The 25,033-nt window shown below is 42.3% G+C and overlaps 1 protein-coding gene across 1 annotated transcript; it reads left to right on the plus strand.

The window, feature by feature from the left end:
• The first annotated feature begins 15,156 nt into the window (after nt 1-15,156).
• Nucleotides 15,157-25,001, plus strand: LOC135512814 (UBX domain-containing protein 6-like). The gene is made up of 11 exons (XM_064935224.1): nt 15,157-15,547; nt 16,488-16,645; nt 16,785-16,855; nt 17,510-17,632; nt 17,825-17,922; nt 18,226-18,301; nt 18,486-18,570; nt 20,451-20,670; nt 20,834-20,964; nt 23,728-23,876; nt 23,987-25,001. The coding sequence occupies exons 1-11, from the start codon at nt 15,465-15,467 to the stop codon at nt 24,092-24,094; spliced, it is 1,302 nt and encodes a 433-aa protein (XP_064791296.1). The 5' UTR covers nt 15,157-15,464; the 3' UTR covers nt 24,095-25,001.
• The last annotated feature ends 32 nt before the right edge of the window (nt 25,002-25,033 follow it).

Raw genomic sequence — 25,033 nt, forward strand, 5'->3', positions numbered from 1 at the left:
TTAAAAACCCTGTCAGTTGTTTGCTCTTGAGCTCAATCTCTCTGTAAATGCCATGTCTGTTGGTTTCTGTGTGTCACTCTCTCGTTGTGTATTAACCTCTCTTTTGTTTGAGCACCTCAATAGCACTTTGTCATCACCTGTGAGTATTGTTTTGATTGTGGTGTTTGTTTGATTGCTGGTGGGAAAAGGGGAAACCAAGACAAGTCGCCCATGGGCATACACTACCCATAGGTAGACTTTGTTAAATACACTAGTTAGAACTGGGCGGACCACCCACTGTGTTTTTGAATACTTATTGTTTCTTTCCTTGGGTCCAGCTCAGACCCTTTTCCTGCTCCCCCCATTACCGTGTGTTTTCAAATAAACCTTGAGTTTGACGGTAGATTTCAGTTGTCCTGGTTATTTCGTTCACACTTTTGCTTTGTCACTATTATAATTTGCGTGAGTTATGTTACGGGTCTCATTACCACCCCCCCCCTAGACTGTCGGGCCTAAAAGGGATCCGTAACATACATGCTGGAGCGCGTGCTACAGGTGGGTGCTGCTATAGTGACCAGTGAGCTGAGATAAGGTGGGGCTTTACCAAGCAAAGACTTATAGATGACCTGGAGCCAGTGGGTTTGGCGACGAATATGAAGCGAGGGCCAGCCAACGAGAACATACAGGTCGCCGTGGTGGGTAGTATATGGGGCTTTGGTGACAAAACGGATGGCACTGTGATAGACTACATCCAGTTTGCTGAGTAGTGTTGGAGGCTATTTTGTAAATGACATTGCCGAAGTCAAGGATCGGTAGGATAGTCAGTTTTACGAGGGTATGTTTGGCAGCATGAGTGAAGAGTTCTTCGTTTGCGAAATAGGAAGCCGATTCTAGATTTAATTTTAGATTGGAGATGCTTAATGTGAGTCTGGAGGGAGTTTACAGTCTAACCAGACACCTAGGTATTTGTAGTTGTTCACATATTCTAAGTCAGAACCGTCCAGAGTAGTGATGCTAGATGGGGGTGCGGGCAGCAATCGGTTGAAGAGCATGCATTTAGTTTTACTTGCATTTAAGAGCAGTTGGAAGCCACGGAAGGAGTGTTGTATGGCATTGAAGCTCATCTGGAGGTTTGTTAACACAGTGTTCAAAGAAGGGCCAGAAGTATACAGAATGGTGTCGTCGGCGTAGAGGTGAATCAGAATCACCAGCAGCAAGAGCGACATCATTGATGTATACAGAGAAAAGAGTCCGCCTGAGAATTGAACCCTGTGGCACCCCCATAGAGACTGCCAGAGGTCCGGACAAGAGAGCCCCTCCAATTTGACACACTGAACTCTATCTGAGAAGTAGTTGGTGAACCAGGTGAGGCAGTCATTTGAGAAACTAAGGCTGTTGAGTCTGCCGATAAGAATGCTGTGATTGACAGTCAAAAGCCTTGGCCAGGTAGATGAAGACGGCTGTACAGTATTGTCTTTTATCGATGGCGGTTATGATATCGTTTAGGACCTTGAGCGTGGCTGAGGTGCACCCATGACCTCCTCGGAAACCAGATAATGCGTCCGTGATGACTAGGGTGCACAACGGGGTGCACAAGATTTTAAAGGAAGAATGTGCATTGCCCAATTTGGTACTCATCTGCTGTATGTGCCATTCTTTACAATTGGCTGTCAGTGCAGCATCCAAAGAAACCATCCCTAGGAACTGAAACTCCACTTTAAGTTGACCAACGCCAGTGATAATTGCTACAAGGTAGATGTGCTCCACTCCATGTACATGGACAAGACCATCTACATCTACCTGACATCCTTGAAATCAATCCTGTCCGACGTACAAGTTGCAGTGAAGGCATTTGAGGGAGAGCAAACAGATCCTGTCAAGCTTTTGGACAATCTGGTACACCTCTTAACATAGATTTGCAGCAGAGTAGTCAACCCTATGGCAAAAATTGATGTGCTGAAGGATGCCATTGATGGACATCTCAGTACATCACCGTACCTTGGTTACCTTTTCGAGAGCATGGTGTACCAACCCAGTCTTGCAGCAGAGGACGAAAAGGTCATTCGGAGACAGTGCATCGACTATATTGTTGCTTTAAGCAAGGAGCTGCAAGCAAGGCTCCCAGACAACCTTGAAGCCTTGCGACACATGGCCTTGTTCAGTATTAAGGAAACCCTAAAGCACAATAAAGTCACCACTGAAATGATTAAAGTAGCTGAGCTACTGTAATACCAGCCCCAAACAATTGATACAATTGTTTCCCAATGGAGAAACATCCATCTGTTTAGGTGGGACTCAACTGAAAATACAGAGTTTTGGAGTGAAGTGAATAACTACACGGACTCTTCCGGGTCAAATCCATTTTAAGAACTGCAAAGCTGCACTCACTGCCCTCTCCTTGCCACACTCAAATGCTGTTCAGCCAAATGAGTGTGGTCAAGTCAAAGTTAAGAAATAGAATGTCACTGCACACTCTCAACTCCATACTCCTGGTGCTGTATGGACTAAAGCTGGCTGGTGATACCTGTTACCAGTATAAACTAAATGAAGTTCTACAGCAGTTTGGCACCACAGCAGCATTCAGCTTTAAGGCCACTCCATTCTCTTCTGCTAGTTCCAACTCCGTGACAATGCAGTTGGACAGTGAAGATGAAGATAATTTCCTTGAGTCTATGATTCATGAAATGTACAGTACGTATGCAAGGAGTGAACTTAATGGAACTGGCGAAGACACTCAGCTGACGGTGGCAGTGTGCACTGCAGTGTAGGGAAGAACAGTGGCAATATCTGGAGGAACACATTGAGCAGCTAGCCAGCAAAGCAGCACAACAACCTGGAGAGAGCTGGAGAGAGATGCCTAGCGCAAACATCATTATTTGAGTTAAGTTGCTTGTTCAATAAGATAGCATATATACCTTGTTATAAGCTTGTGCCTAGAATTGTTGATCGGTTAGGTAGCATGTTAACTAACTACCAATACACTGCTTAAAACTAAACTCAACAAAAAAAGAAACGTCCTTTCACTGTCAACTATGTTTATTTTCAGCAAACTTAACATGTATAAACATAACAAGATTCAACAAATGAGACAAATGAGACAAGTTCCTAGACATTTATGGGGGGAATGGCCCGAACCCTCACCCTCCGATCCAACAGGTCCCAGACGTGCTCAATAGGATTGAGATCCGGGCTCTTCGCTGGCCATGGCAGAACACTGACATTCCTGTCTTGCAGGAAATCACACAGAGAATGAGCAGTATGGCTGGTGGCATTGCCATGCTGGAGGGTCATGTCAGGATGAGCCTGCAGGAAGGGTACCACATGAGGGAGGAGAATGTCTTCCCTGTAATGCACAGCGTTGAGATTGCCTGCAATGACAACAAGCTCAATCAGATGATGCTGTTACACACTGCCCCAGATCATGACGCACCCTCCACTTCCAAATCAATCCCGCTCCAGAGTACAGGCCTCAGTTAAACGCTCAGTCCTTCCACGATAAACGCGACTCGTCAGTGAAGAGCACTTTTTGCCAGTCCTGTCTGGTCCATAGGCGATGTTGTTGCCGGTGATGTCTGGTAAGGACCTGGCTTACAACAGGCCTACAAGCCCGCAGTCCAGCCTCTCTCAGCCTATTGCGGACAGTCTGAGCACTGATGGAGGGATTGTGAGTTCCTGGTGTAACTTGTGCAGTTGTTGTTGCCATCCTGTACCTGTCCTGCAGGTGTGATGTTCGGATGTACCGATCCTGTGCAAGTGTTACACGTGGTCTGCCACTGCGAGGACAATCAACTGTCTGTCCTGTCTCCCTGTAGCGCTGTCTTAGGCGTCTCAGTATGGACATTGCAATTTATTTCCATGGCCACATCTGCAGTCCTCATGCCTCCTTGCAGCATGCCTAAGGCACGTTCACGCAGATGAGCAGGGACCCTGGGCATCTTTCTTTTGGTGTTTTCCAGAGTCAGTAGAAAGGCTTCTTTTTAGTGTCCTACGTTTTCATAACTGTGACCTTAATTGCCTGCCGTCTGTAAGCTGTTAGTGTCTTAATGACTGTTCCACAGGTGCATGTTCATTAATTGTTTATGGTTCATTGAACAAGCATAGGAAACAGTGTTTAAAACCCTTAACAATGAAGATCTGTGAAATTATTTGGATTTTTACTAATTATCTTTGAAATACAGTCCTGAAAAAGGAACGTTTCTTTTTTTGCTGAGGTTATAATTGTTCAGAATGTGTAGGTTTACTAGTTAAAAAGAAAACAAATCAAATGTAATTGTTCAATAAAATATCTGATCAAAAAAAATTGTTTTTATTACTTTTACAAACAAAAATGTGATAATAAACAAACAAATCTAAACTAACATGTCAAATCATATTTTTTGCATAGCTGTCCAGTCAATTTGAGTAAATTATTACGTATTGTACGTAATGATGCGTGTTTACGTTATTACGTAATGGCGTCATCACGTAGGGACATCACATGGCCATTTAGCAACAAATTGACCTGCCTCGAGCAACTTCCCCTGAAAATTAGTTGGCAACACTGGGCCGGACAGCAGTGGACACATACATTCTGGCCTAATGACAATCGCCAAATATCATTACACTTTTTGTGTCTTGTGTAACAGATGTCTCTTTCCATCCACCACTGGAGGCTGGAGATATGTTGCGAGTGGATGAATGTGCGCCGGTAGCCCAGCCCATTGAAGTGATTGTTTGACAACAGATGAAAAGATGACAGCTTGTGTTTATACCACAATAAAATGTAATAAATTGAAAAAGTTAAATGACAAATATTTATGAATAGGGCCAGAGATCCTATTGAATCACTAGGGATTCTATATGTAATTCTATGATTAGGTACATAAAAAATGTTGGTCCCGTACCAGGAAGAAATTAATTATACTTGAGATCTTGCATGGAGTCCTAGCCCCAGACCGAGGGTGATTGACCGTCATCTTGAACTTCTTCCATTTTCTAATAATTGCGCCAACAGTTGTTGCCTTCTCACCAAGCTGCTTGCCTATTGTCCTGTAGCCCATCCCAGCCTTGTGCAGGTCTACAATTTTAACCCTGATGTCCTTACACAGCTCTCTGGTCTTTGCCATTGTGGAGAGGTTGGAGTTTGTTTGAATGTGTGGACAGGTGTCTTTTATACAGGTAACGAGTTCACAGGTGCAGTTAATACAGGTAATGAGTGGAGAACAGGAGGGCTTCTTAAAGAAAAACTAACAGGTCTGTGAGAGCTGGAATTCTTACTGGTTGGTAGGTGATCAAATACTTATGTCATGCAATAAAATGCAAATTAATTACTTAAAAATCATACAATATGATTTTTTTGGATTTTTGTTTTAGATTCCGTCTCTCACAATTGAAGTGTACCTGAGATAAACATTACAGACCTCTACATGCTTTGTAAGTAGGAAAACTTGCAAAATCGGCAGTGTTCTCTCTTTCATTTTCTCTCTCTCTTTCTCATCCTTTCTCTGATTCTCTTTCTCCCTGATTCTCTCCAGTGTACACTCCTTCATCTGTGGATGAGTTCAGACAGGGAACTGAGAACTCCCAGACAACTCTGGTGGACATTATGAGCGGACGCATCATCAAGCCTGTCGAGAAATGGAGAGAACTGACATACTACACCTCGGTGTGAGAAAGTGTGTGTGTGTGTGTGCACATCAGTGTTTGTGAGTGTATACTGATGGAGTCTGCTTGCTGTAAAGCCCTATGGGTCCTGTGTGGCTCAGTCGGTAGAGCATGGCGCTTGCAACGCCAAGCGTCGTGGGTTCGATTCCCACTGGGGCCACCCATATGCAAAAAGTAGTGGCCCCAGCCGACTTGTAAGTCGCTTTGGACAAAAGCGTCTGCTAAAAAATGGGATATATATATATATATTTACAATTGCTTGCCTCACTCTCCAGGCTGCCATCCACTCCCAGTTAGGCAAGGCACAAACAGGCCTCCGTCAGTTCCACTATGCCCTGGGGTCGTGATGGACATCCAGAACTCCCTGGCAGACATCAGCAAGGACCGGAGGAAAAGCATCAACATCAATGAATCCTGAAGCACATAAAATATGCTGGGATGCAACACAGTCATCTTGCCTCAGCTGTGGAGTACCCGTAGAATATTTTTTCAGCTATACTCCGCTGCAACATAAGATGAATTCAATTATAGAATTTCTTAATTAACCAAATCTAAAACAAGGCCAAATCAGTAAGCGCAGTCACCCTTTAAAAATAACTAATGGCATGTTGCAACTTGCACATCTAACATCTAGAACAGCAGGCCAGTGGAGCGTTTAGAACAGCAGCCAGGGGCACATGGGAGGGTTGAGGATGATGTAGGTGACCCAGACACAGGCCCAAAACACAGACCATTTAAGATTTGCAAAACTAAAGAGATAAACCAGACAAGACACAGAGACAGCAACAGAAGAGTAGGATATGATGGAAAAAAACACACCAGACTAGAGACAGAGACAACAACAGAAGAATATGATATGATGGAGAGAGACATCAGAAGAACAGAACAGGCCATAACAAATGAGGATAGACCAAGGAGACAGTAATAAACAAGAACCCGAGACTGCAACAGACAAGACACAGACAGCAACAGACAAAACGGCTAGGGCTGTGGCAGTCATGAAATTGTGTCTGCTGGATATTGTCAGTAATTAACATGACTATTAATGAACATACAGTACCAGTCAAAAGTTTGGACACACTGACTCATTCAAGGGTTTTTCTTTATTTTACTATTTTCTCCATTGTAGAATAATAGTGAAGACACAAAAACTACGAAATAACACATATGGAATCATGTAAAAACCAAAAATAGAAACCACTTGCCTTGATGACAGCTTTGCACACTCTTGGCATTCTCTCAACCAGCTTCATGAAGTAATCATCTGGAGTGCATTTGTAATGGTCCTGTGTGTAGCTGGTGTAGAGAGTCAGGTGCAGGACAGCAGATATGAGTAATCAACGTACTTAACTAAAAAAATACAAATACAAATACAAAAATAGCGAGCCCACAATAACGGGCCGATGTAGAACGAACAATCACTCACAAACAAACATGGGGAATTGAGGGTTAAATAATAAACAAGTAATTGGGTGAGTGAAGCCAGGTGTGTAAGACAAAGATAAAACAAATGGAAAATGAAAAGTGGATCGGCGGTGGCTAAAAGGCCGGTGACGTCGACCGCCAAACGCCGCCCGAACAAGGAGAGGGACTGACTTCGGCGGAAGTTGTGACAGCATTTAAATTAATAACAGTGTTTGAGACAATCAGTTGTGTTGTAACAAGGCAGGGGTAGTGTCACAACTTCCGCCAAAGTTGGTCCCTCTCCTTGTTCGGGCGGCGTTTGGCGGTCGACGTCACCGGCCTTCTAGCCACCGCCGATCCACTTTCCATTTTCCATTTGTTTTATCTTTGTCTTACACACCTGGCTTCACTCACCCAATTACTTTGTAGTCACCACCGATCCATGTTTCATTTTCGTTTTGTTTTGTCTTCATTGTACACACCTGGTTTCCATTCCATAATCAGTGTTCCTTATTTAACCCTCTGGCTTCCCCTTTTGATTTGTGCGTGATTGTTAAGTGGTTTCATTTATGTGCTCTGGATATTTATGTTTATCCTTGTTGGAACATTGTTGATATTGAGTAAAGTTACGATTTTTACTCCTACCTGTGTCCTGCGCCTGACTCCACCTTATCCATTCACCTAGAACGCTGACAGCGATAGCACTATTTGGTAAAAAACCAAGTCCATTTTATGGCTAGAACAGCTCAAATAAGCTAAGAGAAATTACAGTCCATCATTACTTTAAGACTTGTAGGTCAGTCAATGCAAAAAGTTTCTTCAAGCGCTATGATGAAACTGTCTCTCATGAGGACCAGCACAGGAAAGGAAGACACAGAGTTACCTCTGATGCAGAGAATAAGTTCATTAGAGTTACCAGCCTCAGAAATTGCAGCCCAAAGGAATTCTTCACAGAGTTCAAGTAACAGACACATCTCAACATCAACTGTTCAGAGGAGACTGCATGAATCAGGCCTCCATGGTCGAATTGCTGCAAAGAAACCACTACTAAAGGACACCAATAAGAAGAGACTTGCTTGGGTTAAGAAACATGAGCAATCTGTCCTTTGGTCTGATGAGTCCAAATTTAAGATTTTTGGTTCCAACCGTCGTGTCTTTGTGAGACACAGAGTAGGTGAATGGATGATCTCAGCATGTGTGGTTCCTACCATGAATCATGGAGGAGGAGGTATGATGGTACTTTGCTGGTGACACTGTCTGTGATTTATTTAGAATTCAAGGCACACTTAACCAGCATGGCTACCACAGCATTCTGCAGCGATACGCCATCCTATCTGGTTTGTGCTAAGTGGGACTATCATTCGTTTTTCAACAGGACATGGCCCAAAATACACCTCCAGGCTGCATCAGAGTGCTGCATCAGATGTGCTGTATAACATGATTGAGATTGGTTTGGGATGATTTGGACAGCATAGTGAAGGAAAAGCAGCCAACAAGTGCTCAGCTTATGTAGGAACTCCTTCAAGACAGTTGGAAAAGCATTCCTCATGAAACTGGTTGAGAGAATGCCAAGAGTGTACAAAGCTGTCTTCAATGCAAAAGGTGGCTACTTTGAAGAATATAAATATATAAAATATATTTAGATTTGTTGTTTAACACTTTAATGGTTACTACATTATTCTATATGTGTTATTTCATAGTTGTAATGTCTTAACTATTATTCTATAATGTAGAAAATAGCTATTCTACAATGTAGAAAATAACTAAAATAATGAGTAGGTGTTTCCAAACTTTTGACTGGTATTGTAAACACCTTTAGCATCTCCAGGCTTCCATACATACAAGCTGCAGATGCATGTCTTTAGTACATCTATATTTTAAAAAGTCTAATAAATAAATTGCATATACAACATCACAATAAATCCATTCTTTATTTTAGTCAAGTCTAAGGAAACATTATGTAATGAAAAAGATGTATTTCAGAAGAACAGAATATAAGTTGGCATAACCTACTGTATGTTATCTGGCTATGCTCCATGGCATAAGCTTGTTCATTTTGCTGACAAGATATGCTTATATGTCCCATGCCATTATTTTATATTATATGATTTTATAGTAAAAATAATATAATTCCACTTAACTGAATAAATTAGAAAGGATATTTTCCCCATTCCCGGAGCGAGTGCGCATAGGAAGTGACTCTGTTGAGCGTAAACGTGATCATTTGAAACAGGTCCTATATGCTAGATTTAGAGTTATTTGTTAACTTTAGTTGTGAATGATACAAACCTTAGAATGTGTTAGAAATATAGAATATATATCGGATTTCGACCCGTGACTTTTGTTTTGTTACATTACAGCCTTATACTAAAACAATATATCCTTTAAATTATTTAAATCCTCAGCAATTTACACACAATACACCATAATGTCACGCCTTGACCTTAGAGAACCTTTTATTTCTTTATTTTGGTTAGGTCAGGGTGTGACTAGGGTGGGTAGTCTAGTTTTTTATTTTCTATGTTGGCCTGTTATGGTTCCCAATCAGAGGCAGCTGTCTATTGTTGTCTCTGATTGAGGATCATATTTAGGCAGCCTTTTCCCACCTGTTGTTTGTGGGATCTTGATTTTGTATTGTTGCTTTTTAAGCTCTACAAAGCTGTATGGTTCATTTTGTTACTCTTTCTTGTTTTGTGCCGGTTTATCATAAATAAATAAATAAAATATTAACCTACCCCACGTTACATCTTGGTCCACCATCCTTCCAACAACGATCGTTACACGTAATGACAAAGCGAAAACTGGTTTTTAGAAATGTTTGCAAATTTCTTACAAATAAATAACCGAAATACCTTATTTACGTAAGAATTCAGACCCTTTGCTATGAGACTCCAAATTGAGATCGGGTGCATCCTGTTTTCATTGATCATTCTTGAGATGTTTCTACAACTTTATTGGAGTCCACATGTGGTAAATTCAATTGATTGGACATGATTTGGAAAGGCACACACCTGTCTATGTCAAGTCCCACAGTTGACAGTACATGTCAGAGCAAAAACCAAGCCATGAGGTCGAAGGAATTGTCCGCAGAGCTCAGAGACAGGATTGTGTCGAGGCACAGATCTGGGGAAGGGTACTATAATGGACATTTTTATGTTTATGCTTTTCTGATAACTAATTTCTGTGTTCTATTCATGTGCTGTTCTATGAACTAATTTATGTGTTCATGCAAGTGGCTGACTGAACAAATCCTCACTATCAGTAGCTGCAATTTAGCAGTTCGCCCAGACCTTGTTCTTAAGATCAAAAGATATCTCAGTTTCAAGGTTTCAGCTTAGAGTGAAGAAGCCTTGTGATATATTGGTCTGTCACGGGTTATGAACCAGTATTGGTCGGTCACATAAATCAAACAAAACGGTAAAGATGAATTATGCCAGGATTTGGCCTGGATTGTTTCGGTTTTGGCCACTAAATGCCCCCATGGTGCTTTTTGACCCTTTTGTTTTCCCTTGTTTCCAGTTATTATTTGCACCTGTGCCTCGTTTCCCTTGAATGTATTTGGACCCTTAGTTTTCCCTCAGTTCTTTGCTCTGTGTTTGAATGTTAGCACCCAGCCCCAGTGATGCTGTGAACATTTGTTGCTCCAGTTGGACTCTCTTGTGGTACTCTGTTTTTGTTCTCGTTTGATTATCTTTTGAGGCTTTTTTCCTGCTGTACCTACCACCTTGTGGATTTACCTTTTGACTTGGAGGATTACCTTTTTCTCTTGGAATTACTTTTGACGTTGTGGATTTATATTTTTTGCCGTAACTTTTCTTTTTACTTTATTAAAACACCGTCTTAAGTACTGCTGTGTCTGCCTTATCTTCTGGGTTCTGCCGACTATTAGTGGCTCAGTTTGCTAAGTGACTGTTTCTCACACCGGAGACCCGAGTTCGTAACCGGGTCCTGACAGAATTAATTATGCAAATATAACTTGTCTATGTAAAGCCGTAAACAAGACAACTGCTGGGACTTCCCAGGCAGAGCTCCTGATTGACGTGTACAATGGTGCATTGAGTTGGTTGGAACCTCCCCAGCACGCTGACAAATAAATAATGATTCATATTAAGACTGACTTCAAGTGTCCCTGTGTAAGAATTTCCACGACAGTACCAAAGCCAAGAAGACAGTGGCCTCCATCATCCTTAAATGTAGGAAGTTTGGTACCACCAAGACTCGTCCTAGAGCTGGCCGCCCGGCCAAACTGAGAAATCGGGGGAGAAGGGCCTTGGTCAGGGAGGTGACTAAGAACCCGATGGCCACTCTGACACAGCTCGAGAGTTCCTCTGTGGAGATGAGAGAACCTTCCAGAATGACAACCATCTCTGGAGCACTCCACCAACCAGGCGGAAGCCACTTCTCAGTAAAAGGCACATGATAGCTTGCTTGGAGTTAGCCAAAAGATCATGACAAACAACATTCTGTCATCTGATGAAACCAAGATTGAACTATTTGGCCTGAATGCCAAGTGTCACGTTTGGAGGAAACCTGGCACCATCCCTACGGTGAAGCATGGTGGTGGCAGCATCATGCTGTGGGGATGTTTTTCAGTGGCAGGGACTGGGAGACTAGTCAGGATTGAGGCTAAGATGGATGGAGCAAGGTACAGAGAGATCCTTGATGAAAACCTTCTCCAGAGCACTCAGGACCCCAGACTGGGGCGAAGGTTCACCTTCCAACAGGACAACAGCCCTAAGCACACAGCCAAGGCAAAGCAGGAGTGGCTTCTCAGGAGAGACCTGAAAAAAAAACTATGCAGCAACGCTCCCCATCCAACCTGACAGAGTTTCAGTGGATCTACAGAGAAGAATCTGAGAAACTCCCCAAATACAGGCGTGCCAAGCTTGTAGAAAACTCAAGGTTATAATCGCTGCCAAAAGTGCTTCAACAAAGTACTGAGTAAAGGGTCTGAATACTTATGAAAATTTGATATTTCAGTTCTATTTTTTAAATTAGCAAAAATGTATAAAAACTGTTTTTGCTTTGTCATTATGGTTTATTGTGTGTAGATTAAGGAGAAGAAAAAAACAATTTAATTGATTTTATAATAAAACTATAACCTCACTAAATGTGGGAAAATCAAGGGTTTAGGCTATTGATGATTTGAGAAATCGGGGAGAAGGGCCTTGGTCAGGGAGGTGACTAAGAACCCGATGGCCACTCTGACACAGCTCGAGAGTTCCTCTGTGGAGATGAGAGAACCTTCCAGAATGACAACCATCTCTGGAGCACTCCACCAACCAGGCGGAAGCCACTTCTCAGTAAAAGGCACATGATAGCTTGCTTGGAGTTAGCCAAAAGATCATGACAAACAACATTCTGTCATCTGATGAAACCAAGATTGAACTATTTGGCCTGAATGCCAAGTGTCACGTTTGGAGGAAACCTGGCACCATCCCTACGGTGAAGCATGGTGGTGGCAGCATCATGCTGTGGGGATGTTTTTCAGTGGCAGGGACTGGGAGACTAGTCAGGATTGAGGCTAAGATGGATGGAGCAAGGTACAGAGAGATCCTTGATGAAAACCTTCTCCAGAGCACTCAGGACCCCAGACTGGGGCGAAGGTTCACCTTCCAACAGGACAACAGCCCTAAGCACACAGCCAAGGCAAAGCAGGAGTGGCTTCTCAGGAGAGACCTGAAAAAAAAACTATGCAGCAACGCTCCCCATCCAACCTGACAGAGTTTCAGTGGATCTACAGAGAAGAATCTGAGAAACTCCCCAAATACAGGCGTGCCAAGCTTGTAGAAAACTCAAGGTTATAATCGCTGCCAAAAGTGCTTCAACAAAGTACTGAGTAAAGGGTCTGAATACTTATGAAAATTTGATATTTCAGTTCTATTTTTTAAATTAGCAAAAATGTATAAAAACTGTTTTTGCTTTGTCATTATGGTTTATTGTGTGTAGATTAAGGAGAAGAAAAAAAACAATTTAATTGATTTTATAATAAAACTATAACCTCACTAAATGTGGGAAAATCAAGGGTTTAGGCTATTGATGATTTGAGAAAGTCACAAAAAAAGCACTCTTTTCCTTGCCTCAGGCTGCAAAAGCTGTTCTCTCATTAAGTGATCATATTTTCAATGATCAGATTATTCTCAATTTAATCTTGTCTTTACAAATATGTACAATTAGTTTAGCTTCAGAATGGCCCATTATCAAATGAGAGGAACATGGGTGGGGGAATAAAGAAGTCATCTGTATACACTCAAATAGAAAATGGAGGCTTTCCCACCAGTCCGTTTGTCAATGATGCCGGGTAGGCTACTTCCGTTTTATTGTGGAGATATGCTTAATATGAGCTGCTGAGAAATAAATATAAGAACACTTATTTCACTCCAAGCATTGTCCACTGTTTGAGAATCGCTGCACGACAGGTGTTATTCTGTATGCCATGCGTTCTCCAACCCTATTCCTGCAGCTACCCAGTGTTTAATTTGGGCAACCAAGTGAAATCTGTTCGGGAACATCGATAGTAACATGTTTTCGCAAAGGAACATAATTCACTAAACTGTTGCCCCTCTGCGCACTCGAGAAAGGAATAAATTAGAGAGCGGAGGAGACGCATGGTGGTAAGATATTCTGTATAGCTGAAGGTAATGTGTCGCCCAATTAATTATGAAAATATAAAAATTCCCTATTACTTGGCTATTCAAAATCAAATACATATTCACTAATTGTAGGCTAACTGTACGCCGCCCTGAATAAATCAATGAACCAACAGCACCGCCTAGGGCTATACTTTCTCTCCCAGACTCATGGATTGACATTTTGGAGTGTAGCATAAGGTAACCAGTCCACCCAGTATGCATAATAATGAAATCCACACTCAAAAACGATGACTGAAATGTGTTTTATTTCGGGGCATAGGCCTGACAAATTATGTCCCAAAGACATTTGAAAATCAGTTTTGTTTTATGTTTTTCTGCAATGCTTAATATATGGTAGGCTATGTATTGTGTAATGGCACAATCATAATAAAAAATAAAACAAATTAAACGGGCTTGGGCTCTTAAGCACATGCGTATGCATAACCTATAATATGCATATGGATGTTTTGAATTTATCATCACCTTAGCGCTGTCTATTTTGTTGTGTTAGGCTTTCAAACAACATCCAGAACTACCATGTTTTACACTCAAGTTTCAACCTGCTGTTGAACTTCTTTCTTCAAATTGAGAGAGGATGGTAGACAAGCGACAGCAACATAGAATACTAAGAGACAGCAACAGAAGAAGAGAGACGAGAGACAGCAACAGACGGCACAGAGAAAGTGATGGAGAGAGGCAGAGGAATGTTGAGCACAGTCGACTGTATCACTTAAAGCTGCTCTATGGATTCTAATTACTGCACAGTGTGTGTGTGTGGGGGGGGGGGGGGTGTGTGTGTGTGTGTGAGAGAGAGAGAGAGAGAGAGAGAGAGAGAGAGAGAGTGTGTTTGTTTGGGTACTGTGGGATTCTTTCATCAGTTTTGCCTTATTGGACAGGTCAGACTGTCTGATGTTGAGTGTTTTTTGGCAATAGCCTGTATATGTAGGCTATGTGTTCCAGAGTAGAGAGTAAAGAGTGTTCCAGAGTAGAAAGATCCACAGTAGGAAATGTAATTGAGTACTGGCAGTGTCTGCTGTGGATGGTGCAAGTTACCTGAAAAAATATCTAAAATCTCAATGTTCTAATCTCTCAATATTAATCTCAAAGTGCAACAAATTAACGCATTTAGCTGTTGAAATTCCTCCCCGAGGAGACCCCCCTACTGGCTTTGGGCTATGCCCCCAATGTCTTCAAATCCTAGAAAAGCCCCTGCTAAACACTGAATTTTGTATTCACTGATTACATTTGTATTTAAAGTTTTGAAAAAGATGTTCTAAGATATACAAGTCGGGTACAAAGGCAAGAAAAGTATCAGAAGTTATGTTTATGTATGTGAGCATTTGATAATTGCTCTTCTGCTATAGATTTCAACATCGATCCCAAAATTGCTTGTACGCAATTGAGAAAAGCGTATTTATTTCATTGGAACGCAGCCGCATGATTGTACATCCAGACCACCAGAGGCCGCTGTACATAATTTATCACTACTTCGTGGACAGACCCGTTTCCTCTTTCTTTCGGTTTTTCCACTAGATAGCATAGCCACAAAGTCCAAATGTGCTTTATTGTAAAAATTTATGAAAACAAAATTTGCTTTTTGATCTTAATTTACGGTTAGGCATAAGGTTAAAAAAGTGTTCAATGTTAGGTTTAAAATCACATTTAAGAATACATTGTCGAAATAGGCGGAGTATGACTTTGTGGCTGGGCTAACGACCCTTGCATTTTGATGTAAAGAATATACTAAGCTTTTCTCATTCAGCTGTGCTGTGTTTCAGGTTATTTTCTTGTGAAAAACAGTAAACAATGAAGAAATTTTTCGAGGACATAAAGAAAGATATAAAATTCAAGTCAGCGGGGCCTGGAAAGAAACTCGCAGAAGGCGGCAGGTAAACAAACTTTTCTAGTGAGCTAGCACGCTAACCGAGCCAGCTAACGTTAATTGCTTTGCTCATGCTGTTGACAGTTTAGTTGTTGAAAAAATGTTAACATAATCGACACCGCAAATATATGGCATATATGATTTGTAGAGTTGCCTTCCCCTTGACTTGGATGGGCTCTGTTATGTTTGTTTTTCTAGTGTTCAGGACAGGGTGCATCATCGTTACATTAGCCTGGTTTACGCCACCACACAGCGAGGAAGACATAGTCAGGAATTGTAATACTTTATAACGTTAATTAAATTTAATAGGGTCAGTGCTCTCCGTTATCCTTGGGACGGTCCTATCCTAACCATTTAGAGTGTCAACTTCAGTGGGGACATCCCGGGGAGCACGGACCAATTTAATAGGATCTCTATGGAGGAAGAGCTGTGACTCACTGGTCTGGATAGGAGGCCGTTTATTAATGCGATATTCGCTCAGTAATTGAGCGGAGGCATTGATTGGTTCTCTCAACAACAAAAAAATTCCTCGGGGGTTGAACAAAATATAATATTTCTATGTTTGAGACCTCTCGTTTGGATTTGAAACTGTAACAGATGTAATGGAAGGGGGCAGCTCTCTGTGGGTGTTTGATTGAGAGTAACCTAATGTAGCAGGCGTAAAAGACAGACGCATGGTGTGAGAAAGAGCCAGAGGAGAACCAAACAGTAAAAGCACAGCCCACTTCATTATCAACTCATCCTGCCAATAAAATCAAAACAGCCTTTCCAGACTCTGAAGTCAGGAGGACTTTGAGTTTGGTATCAGCCAGACTACATCATCATAGCCTGTTCTATTAAATGCAAACCCTTGTGAGTTTAGCTAACAAGCCATATAACTTTATACATCACAGCATGCAGTGTAAGTGCAGTCAAATGGTGAACATGTCCCCTTCTGTTCCCTGCAGCTCCAAGCCCCGAGTGGTGCAGAACAGTGGCCCTGCCAAGCCCCATCATGCTGCTCCCACTGAAGGAGCTCAGAAGGCAGGGGCTGCAGCTCTGGCCAGGATTGAGGGGCAGCCACGCCCACGGGCACAAACCTCACAGGATGCCATCCGGCTCCAGGGTGAGCGATTCCTATGCATGAAACAACTGCTGCTTGAATGACTGATGATGTCAAAGCCGTGCAGGTGTTTCACATCAGTGGTCAGAAATAGAGAACTGGGTTGTGGGTTAATGGTCTTTATTTATTTATCACTCCACAGTGAAAAGAGAGCTTGAGGCAGAAGCTGCAGCAGTAGCAGCGACCGAGAAGGAAAAGATAACAGCTGTTGAGGCAAGGAATACATTACATGAATACATTTCCCTTACATGCTGACCAGACTGCATACTTCATCGCACGCATCTTTATTTTGTCCACCCACACCAGATGCGATCAGGACACGTAGTTTAAAATATCAAAACAAACTCTGAACCGACTATATTAATTTGGGGACAGGTTGAAAAGCATGAAACATTTAGCTAGCTAATTTGTCCTGGGATATTAACATTGGGTTGTTATTTTACCTGAAATGCACAAGGTCCTCTACTCTGACAATTATTCACAGATAAAAGGGTAAAGTTAGTTTCTACTAATCTTTCCTCCTTCAGGCTTCTTCTTTTGACTTAAATGGCAGTTAGCAACCATCTTTAATGTGCATTACCACTACCAACTGGACTGGAGTGTGTACCTCAGTTCATCTTAAAATCACCCATGTGGGTATATGCTGCTAAAAACCATTGAGGAGATGGGAGAGGCGGGACTTGCAGCGAGTCAAGCGTCACAAGCGCACGACAAGTGTGGCTGCAATGATTGAATAACATGTATGTGTACATTTATTTACCAACGCGAGCGGTGTGGTCAGCATGTTACTGTTGCTCACATACAAATTATTGTGCCACTACTACTATTGAGTTGTTATTTATAGCTAGTATGTGTCGTCTTTTGCAGGGCTCCAGTGTTAAGGATCCGGCATTTCTCTCAGTAACAGGTGTGTATTTCACCTGCCCGCTTACTGGAGCCACCTTAACTAAGAGCGAGAGAGAAGTGCACATTAAAGAGGCCATTTTCATGGTAGGTCTGTGAATCTTCTTTTTAAAGTCATATGATGTCATGATTGTATGATAATCATGATTGCATTATCTGATTTTGACTGACATGAAGAATTCATGTATAAAGCCTTAACACTAATTTGTCACAAACTCTCCTTTTTCATTAGCATGGTCCTGACTGAATACACATGATAAACCTTCTCTTGTCCAACAGCGGTTTGAAGAGGACGCAGTGGAGGCTTCCATAATGATGGTTCATACCTTCAACAAGGACAAGGAGAAAGTCAAGGCTGCAGTGGACATCATAAGCAAGTGAGAAATGGAACTGTCCTATAATGCAGGGTTTCCTAAAAATCTGTCCTGGGGCCCCCCTGACTGTACGTTTTTGGTTTTTGCCCTAGCACTTCACAGCTGATTCAAATAACCAATTCATCATCAAGCTTTGATTCTTTGAATCAGCTGTGTAGTGCTCGGGCAAAAAGCATGTGCACCCAGGGGGGAGCCCAGGCTCGAGTTTGGGAAACCCTGCTATAATGTGTGATTTACATTGTCATTTTGACAAGAGTTCATGTGATGAGTGTCCTGACATCCCATAATTTTCTCCCATCCTGTCAGGTACATTGAAAACATCTGTAAGAACCCCACAGAGGAGAAGTACAGGAAGATCAAACTCAGTAACAAGGTGTTCCAGGTACATTTGAGTCATAAGGAGGGTAATGTGAGACTCAATGTTTTCTGTCTGTGTGGTCCATTCACCTCTCTCCCTGTCTGATCTCTCTCTCTCCCTGTCTGATCTCTCTCTCTCCCTGTCTGATCCCGTTCTCGATCTCTCTCTCTCTGATCTCTCTCTCTGATCTCACTCTCTCTCTCCTTAGGAGAAGGTGAAGACTGTGGAGGGCAGTCGGGAGTTCTTGCAGGCTGTGGGCTTTCAGAGCATCATGCTGGATGTGGAGGGACAGGGTAAACCCATCCAAATGCAAAATCTGTGCATCCTATTGTCTGTGTGGTCTAGTATGTTTCTGCAGAGGCATACTAAAGGGCAGCGATTCTCAGCTGGTGTGTCGCGGGAGGTTTTAAATGAGTGTCTGAGTATTTTTATTTAAATACACTATATATACAAAAGTATGTGGACACCCTTTTCAAATTTGTGGATTCAACTATTTCAGCCACACCCATTGCTGCTGGGTGTATAAAATCAAGCACACAGCCATGCAATCTCCATAGACAAACATGGTCAGTAAAAGGGCCTTCCCGAAGAGCTCAGTGACTTTCAACGTGGCACCGTCACAGGATGGCACCTTTCAGTTCGTCAAATGTCTGCCCTGCTAGAGCTGCCCCGGTCAACTGTACGTGCTGTTATTGTGAACTGGAAATGTTTAGGCACACCAACGGCTCAGCCGCGAAGTTGTAGGCCACACAAGCACACAGAACGGGACCACCGAGTGCTGAGGCGCGTAAAAATCGCCTGTCCTTGGTTGCAACACTCACTGCTGAGTTCCAAACTGCCTGCGGAAGCAACGTCAGCACAATAACTGTTCAGCAGGAGGTTAATGAAATGGGTTTCCATGGCCGAGCAGCCACACACAATCCTAAGATCACCATGCGCAATGCCAAGTGTCGGCTGGAGTAGTGTAAAGCTTGCCATTGGACTCTGGAGCAGTGGAAACACGTTCTCTGGAGTAATGAATCACGCTTAATCATCTGTCAGTCCGAAGGATAAATCTGGGTTTGGCGGATGCCAGGAGAATGCAACCTGCCCGAACAGATAGTGTCAACTGTAAATTTTGGTGGAGGAGGAATAATGGTCTGGGGCTGTTTTTTATGGTTCGGGCTAGGTCCCTTAGTTCCAGGGGGAAATCTTAACACTACAGCATACAATGGCATTCTAGACGATTCTGTGCTTCCAACTTTGTGGCAACATTTTGGGGATGGCCCTTTCCAGTTTAAGCATGACAATGCACCCGTGCACTAAGTGAGGTCCATTCAGAAGTGGTTTGTCGAGATCGGTGTGGAAGAACTTGACTGGCCTACACAAATCCCTGACCTCAACCCCATCAAACACCTTCGAGATGAATTTGAATGCCGACTGCGGGCCTAATTCCCAATATCAGTGCCCAATCTCACTAATGCTCTTGTGGCTGAATGGACGCAGGTCCCCGCAGCAATGTTCCAACATCTAGTAGAAAGCCTTCCCTGAAGAGTGGAGGCTGTTATAGCAGCAAAGGAGTGACCAACTCCATACGAGCAGGTGTCCACATACTTTTGGTAATGTAGTGTATGTTATACTCTAGCCAAAACTAAAACCAGGAAGAAAGTGGGTATTTTCAATATAGAGTTATTAGCAGCACTATTTAGCGGATTTGGTTTTTGGTCTCAAACCAGTGAGCTTAACATTCTTCATCTGACCCATTGAAATTGTGATACAGTGAATTATAAGTGAAATAATATGTCTGTAAACAATTTTTGGAAAAATTACTTGTCATGCACAAAGTAAACTAAAACTATAGTTTGTTAACAAGAAATTTGTGGAGTGGTTGAAAAACTCATTTTAATGACTCCAACCTAAGTGTATGTAAACTTCCGACTTCAACTGTATGTGCAAAATGGAATTATTGACAATGAAAACAGTGGGACTGTTGTTCCCTTGTCATATAATTGCTACATTTACTATCAAAATAGTTTTCCAGATTGCATCTTTGACGACATCGACAACAAAAAGCGGCGCAAATATTGGATCGAGACAACCTGATTCAATTTGGATCCCAATACAAAACCAGTTGAGAACCACTGCTGTAAGTGGTACCCGGGATAATAATTGCTGATTCATCTTGCCTTCCCAGAGGAAAGTGAAGAGTTCCTGGTGCTGATGGAGCATGACCCGGAGGCCCTGGAGGTGATGAAGGAGAGTATGGACCGGCTGCAAAGGGGAGAGCCAGTCAGAGCCCAGCTGGACCACCAGCCCCAGACCTTCAGACCCTCCCCCAACGCCATGCGTTTCGAACTACCCCCAGAGTTCTACAACCTCACTGCAGAGGAGCTCAAGAGGGAGCAGCAGCAAAAGTATGGACAACTCACTGATGGCACTGATACCACTTGTATTTGTTATTGTGTAAGGTACACTCCGTTAGTGCACATGACATGTGTATTATTGTTGGGTGGTTTGTTCCAGTTATGACTATTTTGTTTGTAAGATAAAGTCATGGTGGTTGTGTGTGGTATTCAGGAGCGAGGCGGTGGAGAAGAACACCATGCTGCGTACCAAAGCCATGCGGGAGAGAGAGGAGCAGAGGGAGAGGAGGAAGTACAACTACACCCTGCTGAGAATACGACTGCCTGATGGAAACATACTGCAGGGTCTGTATCTGCCAGCAAACACTTACTTTAATGTGATAAGCAGAAATAGAGTTTAAAAAATATCTATATTTTATCTCACCTTTATTTAACCAGGTAGGCTAGTTGGGAACAAGTTCTTATTTAAAAGTGCGACCTGGCCAAGATAAAGCAAAGCAGTGCGACACAAACAACAACAGTTACACATGGAATAAACAAGCGTACAGTCAATAACACAATAGAAAAAAAGAAGTGTGCAAATGGCGTGAGGAGGTATGGCAATAAATAGGCCATGGTAGCGAAGTAATTATAATTTAGAAAATTAACACTGGAGTGATAGATGTGCAGATGATGATGTGCAAGTAGAAATACTGGTGTGCAAAAGAGCAGAAAATAAAATAAAAACAATATGGGGATGAGTTGGGCACAGCTGCAGCGATCGGTTAGCTGCTCAGATAGCTGATGTTTAAAGTTAGTGAGGGAAATATAAGTCTCCAGCGATTTTTGCAATTCGTTCCAGTCATTGGCAGCAGAGAACTGGAAGGAAAGGCGTCCAAAGGAGGTGTTGGCTTTGGGGATGACCAGTGAGATATACCTGCTGGAGCGCGTGCTACGGGTGGGTGTTGTTATCGTGACCAGTGGGCTGAGATAAGGCGTAACTTTACCTAGCATAGACTTATAGATGACCTGGAGCCAGTGGGTCTGGCGACGAATATGTAGCCAGTGCCAGCTGACTAGAGCATACAGGTCGCAGTGGTGGGTGGTATATGGGGCTTTGGTGACAAAACGGATGGCACTGTGATAGACCGTACGTCAAGTTTGTACACACCTACTCATTCAAGGGTTTTTCTTTATTTTTACTATTTTCTACTTTGTAGAATAATAGTGAAGACATCAAAACTATGAAATAACACATATGGAATCATGTAGTAACTAAAAATGTGTTAAATAAATCAACATCTTTTTTTATATTTGAGGTTCTTCAAAGTAGTCACCCTTTGCCTTGATGACATCTTTGTACACTCTTGGCATTCTCTCAACCAGCTTCATGAGGTAGTCACCTGGAAGCCATTTAAATTAACAGGTGTGCATTGTTAATTTGTGGTATTTATTTCCTTAATACATTTGTGACAAGGAAGTGGTGGTATAAAGAAGATGGCCCTATTTGATAAAAGACCAAGTCCATATTATGGCAAGAACAGCACAAATAAGCAAAGAGAAACGACAGTCTATCATTACTTTAAGACATGAAGGTCAGTCAATCCAGAACATTTCAGGAACTTTGAAAGTTTCTTCAAGAGTGTTGGGCCAGTAACCGAAAAGTTGCTAGACCGAATCCCCGAGCTGACAAGGTAAAAATCTGTTGTTCTGCCCCTGAACAAGGCAGTTAACCCACTGTTCCTAGGCCATCATGGTAAATAATAATTTGTTCTTAACTGACTTACCTAGTTAAATAAATATAAAATAAAAAAGTGCAGTTGCAAAAACCATCACGCTATGATGAAACTGTCTCTCATGAGGACTGGCACAGGAAAGGAAGACCCAGAGTTACCTCTGCTGCAGAGGATAAGTTCATTAGTTACTAGCCTCAGATTGCAGTCCAAATAAATGCTTTCCAGAGTTCAAGTAACAGACATCTCAACGTCATCTATTCAGAGGAGACTGCGTGAATCAGGCCTTCATGGTCGAATTGCTGCAAAGAAACCACTACTAAAGGACACAATAAGAAGAGACTTGCTTGTGCCAAGAAACATAAGCAATGGACATTACACCAGTGGAAATCTGTCCTTTGGTCTGAGTCCAAATTTGAACTTTTTGTTTCCAACCGCTGTGTCTTTGTGAGACGCAGAGTAGGTGAATGGATGATCTCCGTATGTGTAGTTCCCACCATGAAGCATTGAGGAGGTGTGGGGGTGCTTTGCTGGTGACACGTTCGTGGTTTATTTAGAATTCAATCCATACTTAACCAGCATGGCTACAACAGCATTCAGCAGTGATACACCATCCCATCTGGTTTGCACTTAGTGGGACTATCATTTGTTTTTGAACAGGACAATGACCCAAAACAAACCCACGGGCTGTGTAAATGCTATTTGACCAAGAAGGAGAGTGATGGAGTGCTGCATCAGATGACCTGGCCTCCACAATCACCTGACCTCAACCCAATTGAAATATTTTGGGATGAGTTGAACCGCAGAGTGAAGAAAAAGCAGCCAACAAGTGCTCAGCATATGTGGGAACTCCTTCAAGACTATTGGAAAAGCATTCCTCATGAAGCTGGTTGAGAGAAGGCTAAGAGTATGCAAAGCTGTCAAGGCCAAGGGTGGCTACTTTGAAGAATCTCAAATATAAAGTAGATTTTGATTTAACTGTTTTGGTTACTACATGAGTCCATGTGTGTTATTTCATAGCTATGATGTCTTCACTATTATTCTACAATGTAGAAAATAGTAAAAAATAAAGAAAAACCCTTGAATGAGTAGGTGTGTCCAAACCTTTTACTTGTACTCTATAAACATTTGAGCAAAGAATGTTTAGGGTTTCCAACAGCTGGTGTACTGTAGGTATTCACCAGTCAAATACATTTGGGGGGCTAATAAATTGACACTGACAATCATTCTTAGATTTGTAGAGTTACGCTCCAAACTCACATGCACAACCAGACATTGATTGGAGACCGCTTGGGTCAAATACAGAACATTTAGTAGAATTTTCTACCTGCAGCAACGCTAGTGGATAATGCTGTAAAAGCACAGTGCCTCCATTTTCACATATTTTGCCCTTCAGGCACCTTCCTGGCCTGGGACAAGGTGTCTGTGCTCTTCCAGTTTGTGCGGGACTCCCTGGTGGACGGCTGGCAGCCCTTTGAGCTGGTGGCGCCAGGAGGACACAAACTCCGGGAGGCCCAAGAGTTGGCCTTGAATGAATGTAGCCTGGTAAGCAGAGACATATTTTTTCAGAAATGTAAATATCAGGCAAAATAAGCAATGCAACCAATTTACTTTTGTTGTACAAAGGTGCTGACTAATGCCTCTCTCTCTCGGAGGTCCCTGCGGTTCTGCTGACATTTTCTTGGGATGCCGCAGTGCAAGCGGACATTTCTGCTGCTCTCCTCAAGCCAGTGCTACTGAAGAATATTCAAACCCTTGGCTGAACTGTCCCTGCGTCTCCACCTCCAGGTTGGAGATGACACCTTCATCCCCAAACCACATTTCAAAGGCTGTAGAAATACACAACTAATCCTTTAAAGGAAACATAATGCCATGCAGTGTTTTTTTGTATTGTACCTTGAATGTAGGATGATCTGAAATGGCTCCCTTACTCCTACAGAGAGCTCAGCATGGTATGAGATCCTGTTGTCAGTGTCACCCTTCTGCTCCGCATCCTGCTTACGCAACTACTGACATACAATACTAGCTTTACATATGAGCGAATGGGTGGTGGTGACCAGACTGGTTGTCGAGTGCTAAGGTTTCAGTTGCTGTTCTTGTGAGTCAGACTAGCTGTGGACCACAATGTATATCGGTTAAGCTATTTTATTTAAGAGAACTTGTAATATTCTATTTTGGACCTCACTAACACTAAGGTTACAGCAGCAAGCTATACCAGTACCTTAAAAGTGAAGGTTACTGGACAGAGCTCCTGATGTTAGCTTTCTTTATTGAATGAGGGTTTTGTAAGTCATTCAATTGAGTAATTTCCTATATTTCTAAATTAATGTTATTTCATTTCAGCAGCATGGAAATCTGTGATTGGTTGGTTTGTACTGTATGTAACCAACAAAGATTTTTTTTGCTGCGGCTTATCCCAGGTGATGGCTGGAATGACAACCTACCTCTCCCCACAGCACGTCCACTGCTTCTGTGTGCGTTGAGGCGTAACCTCCAATGTTTCAGTTCAGACATGAACAGCAGCAATTAGCAAATGTACCAAGAAATGTTTTCCTAACCTTGTTAAAGAATAACTAGAAAATGAAGGTCATGCTCTGGTCTAGGTATCAAAGCTGTCATGTTTTGTTGCTTTTAAACCTGCCTGTAATAAAGATGAATGTTGCATCAAGATATTGCTGTATCTCCCATAAAAAGTAAACATG

This window comes from Oncorhynchus masou, chromosome 24 (assembly GCF_036934945.1).
Source record: "Oncorhynchus masou masou isolate Uvic2021 chromosome 24, UVic_Omas_1.1, whole genome shotgun sequence".
In the NCBI taxonomy this organism is placed as follows: domain Eukaryota; kingdom Metazoa; phylum Chordata; class Actinopteri; order Salmoniformes; family Salmonidae; genus Oncorhynchus; species Oncorhynchus masou.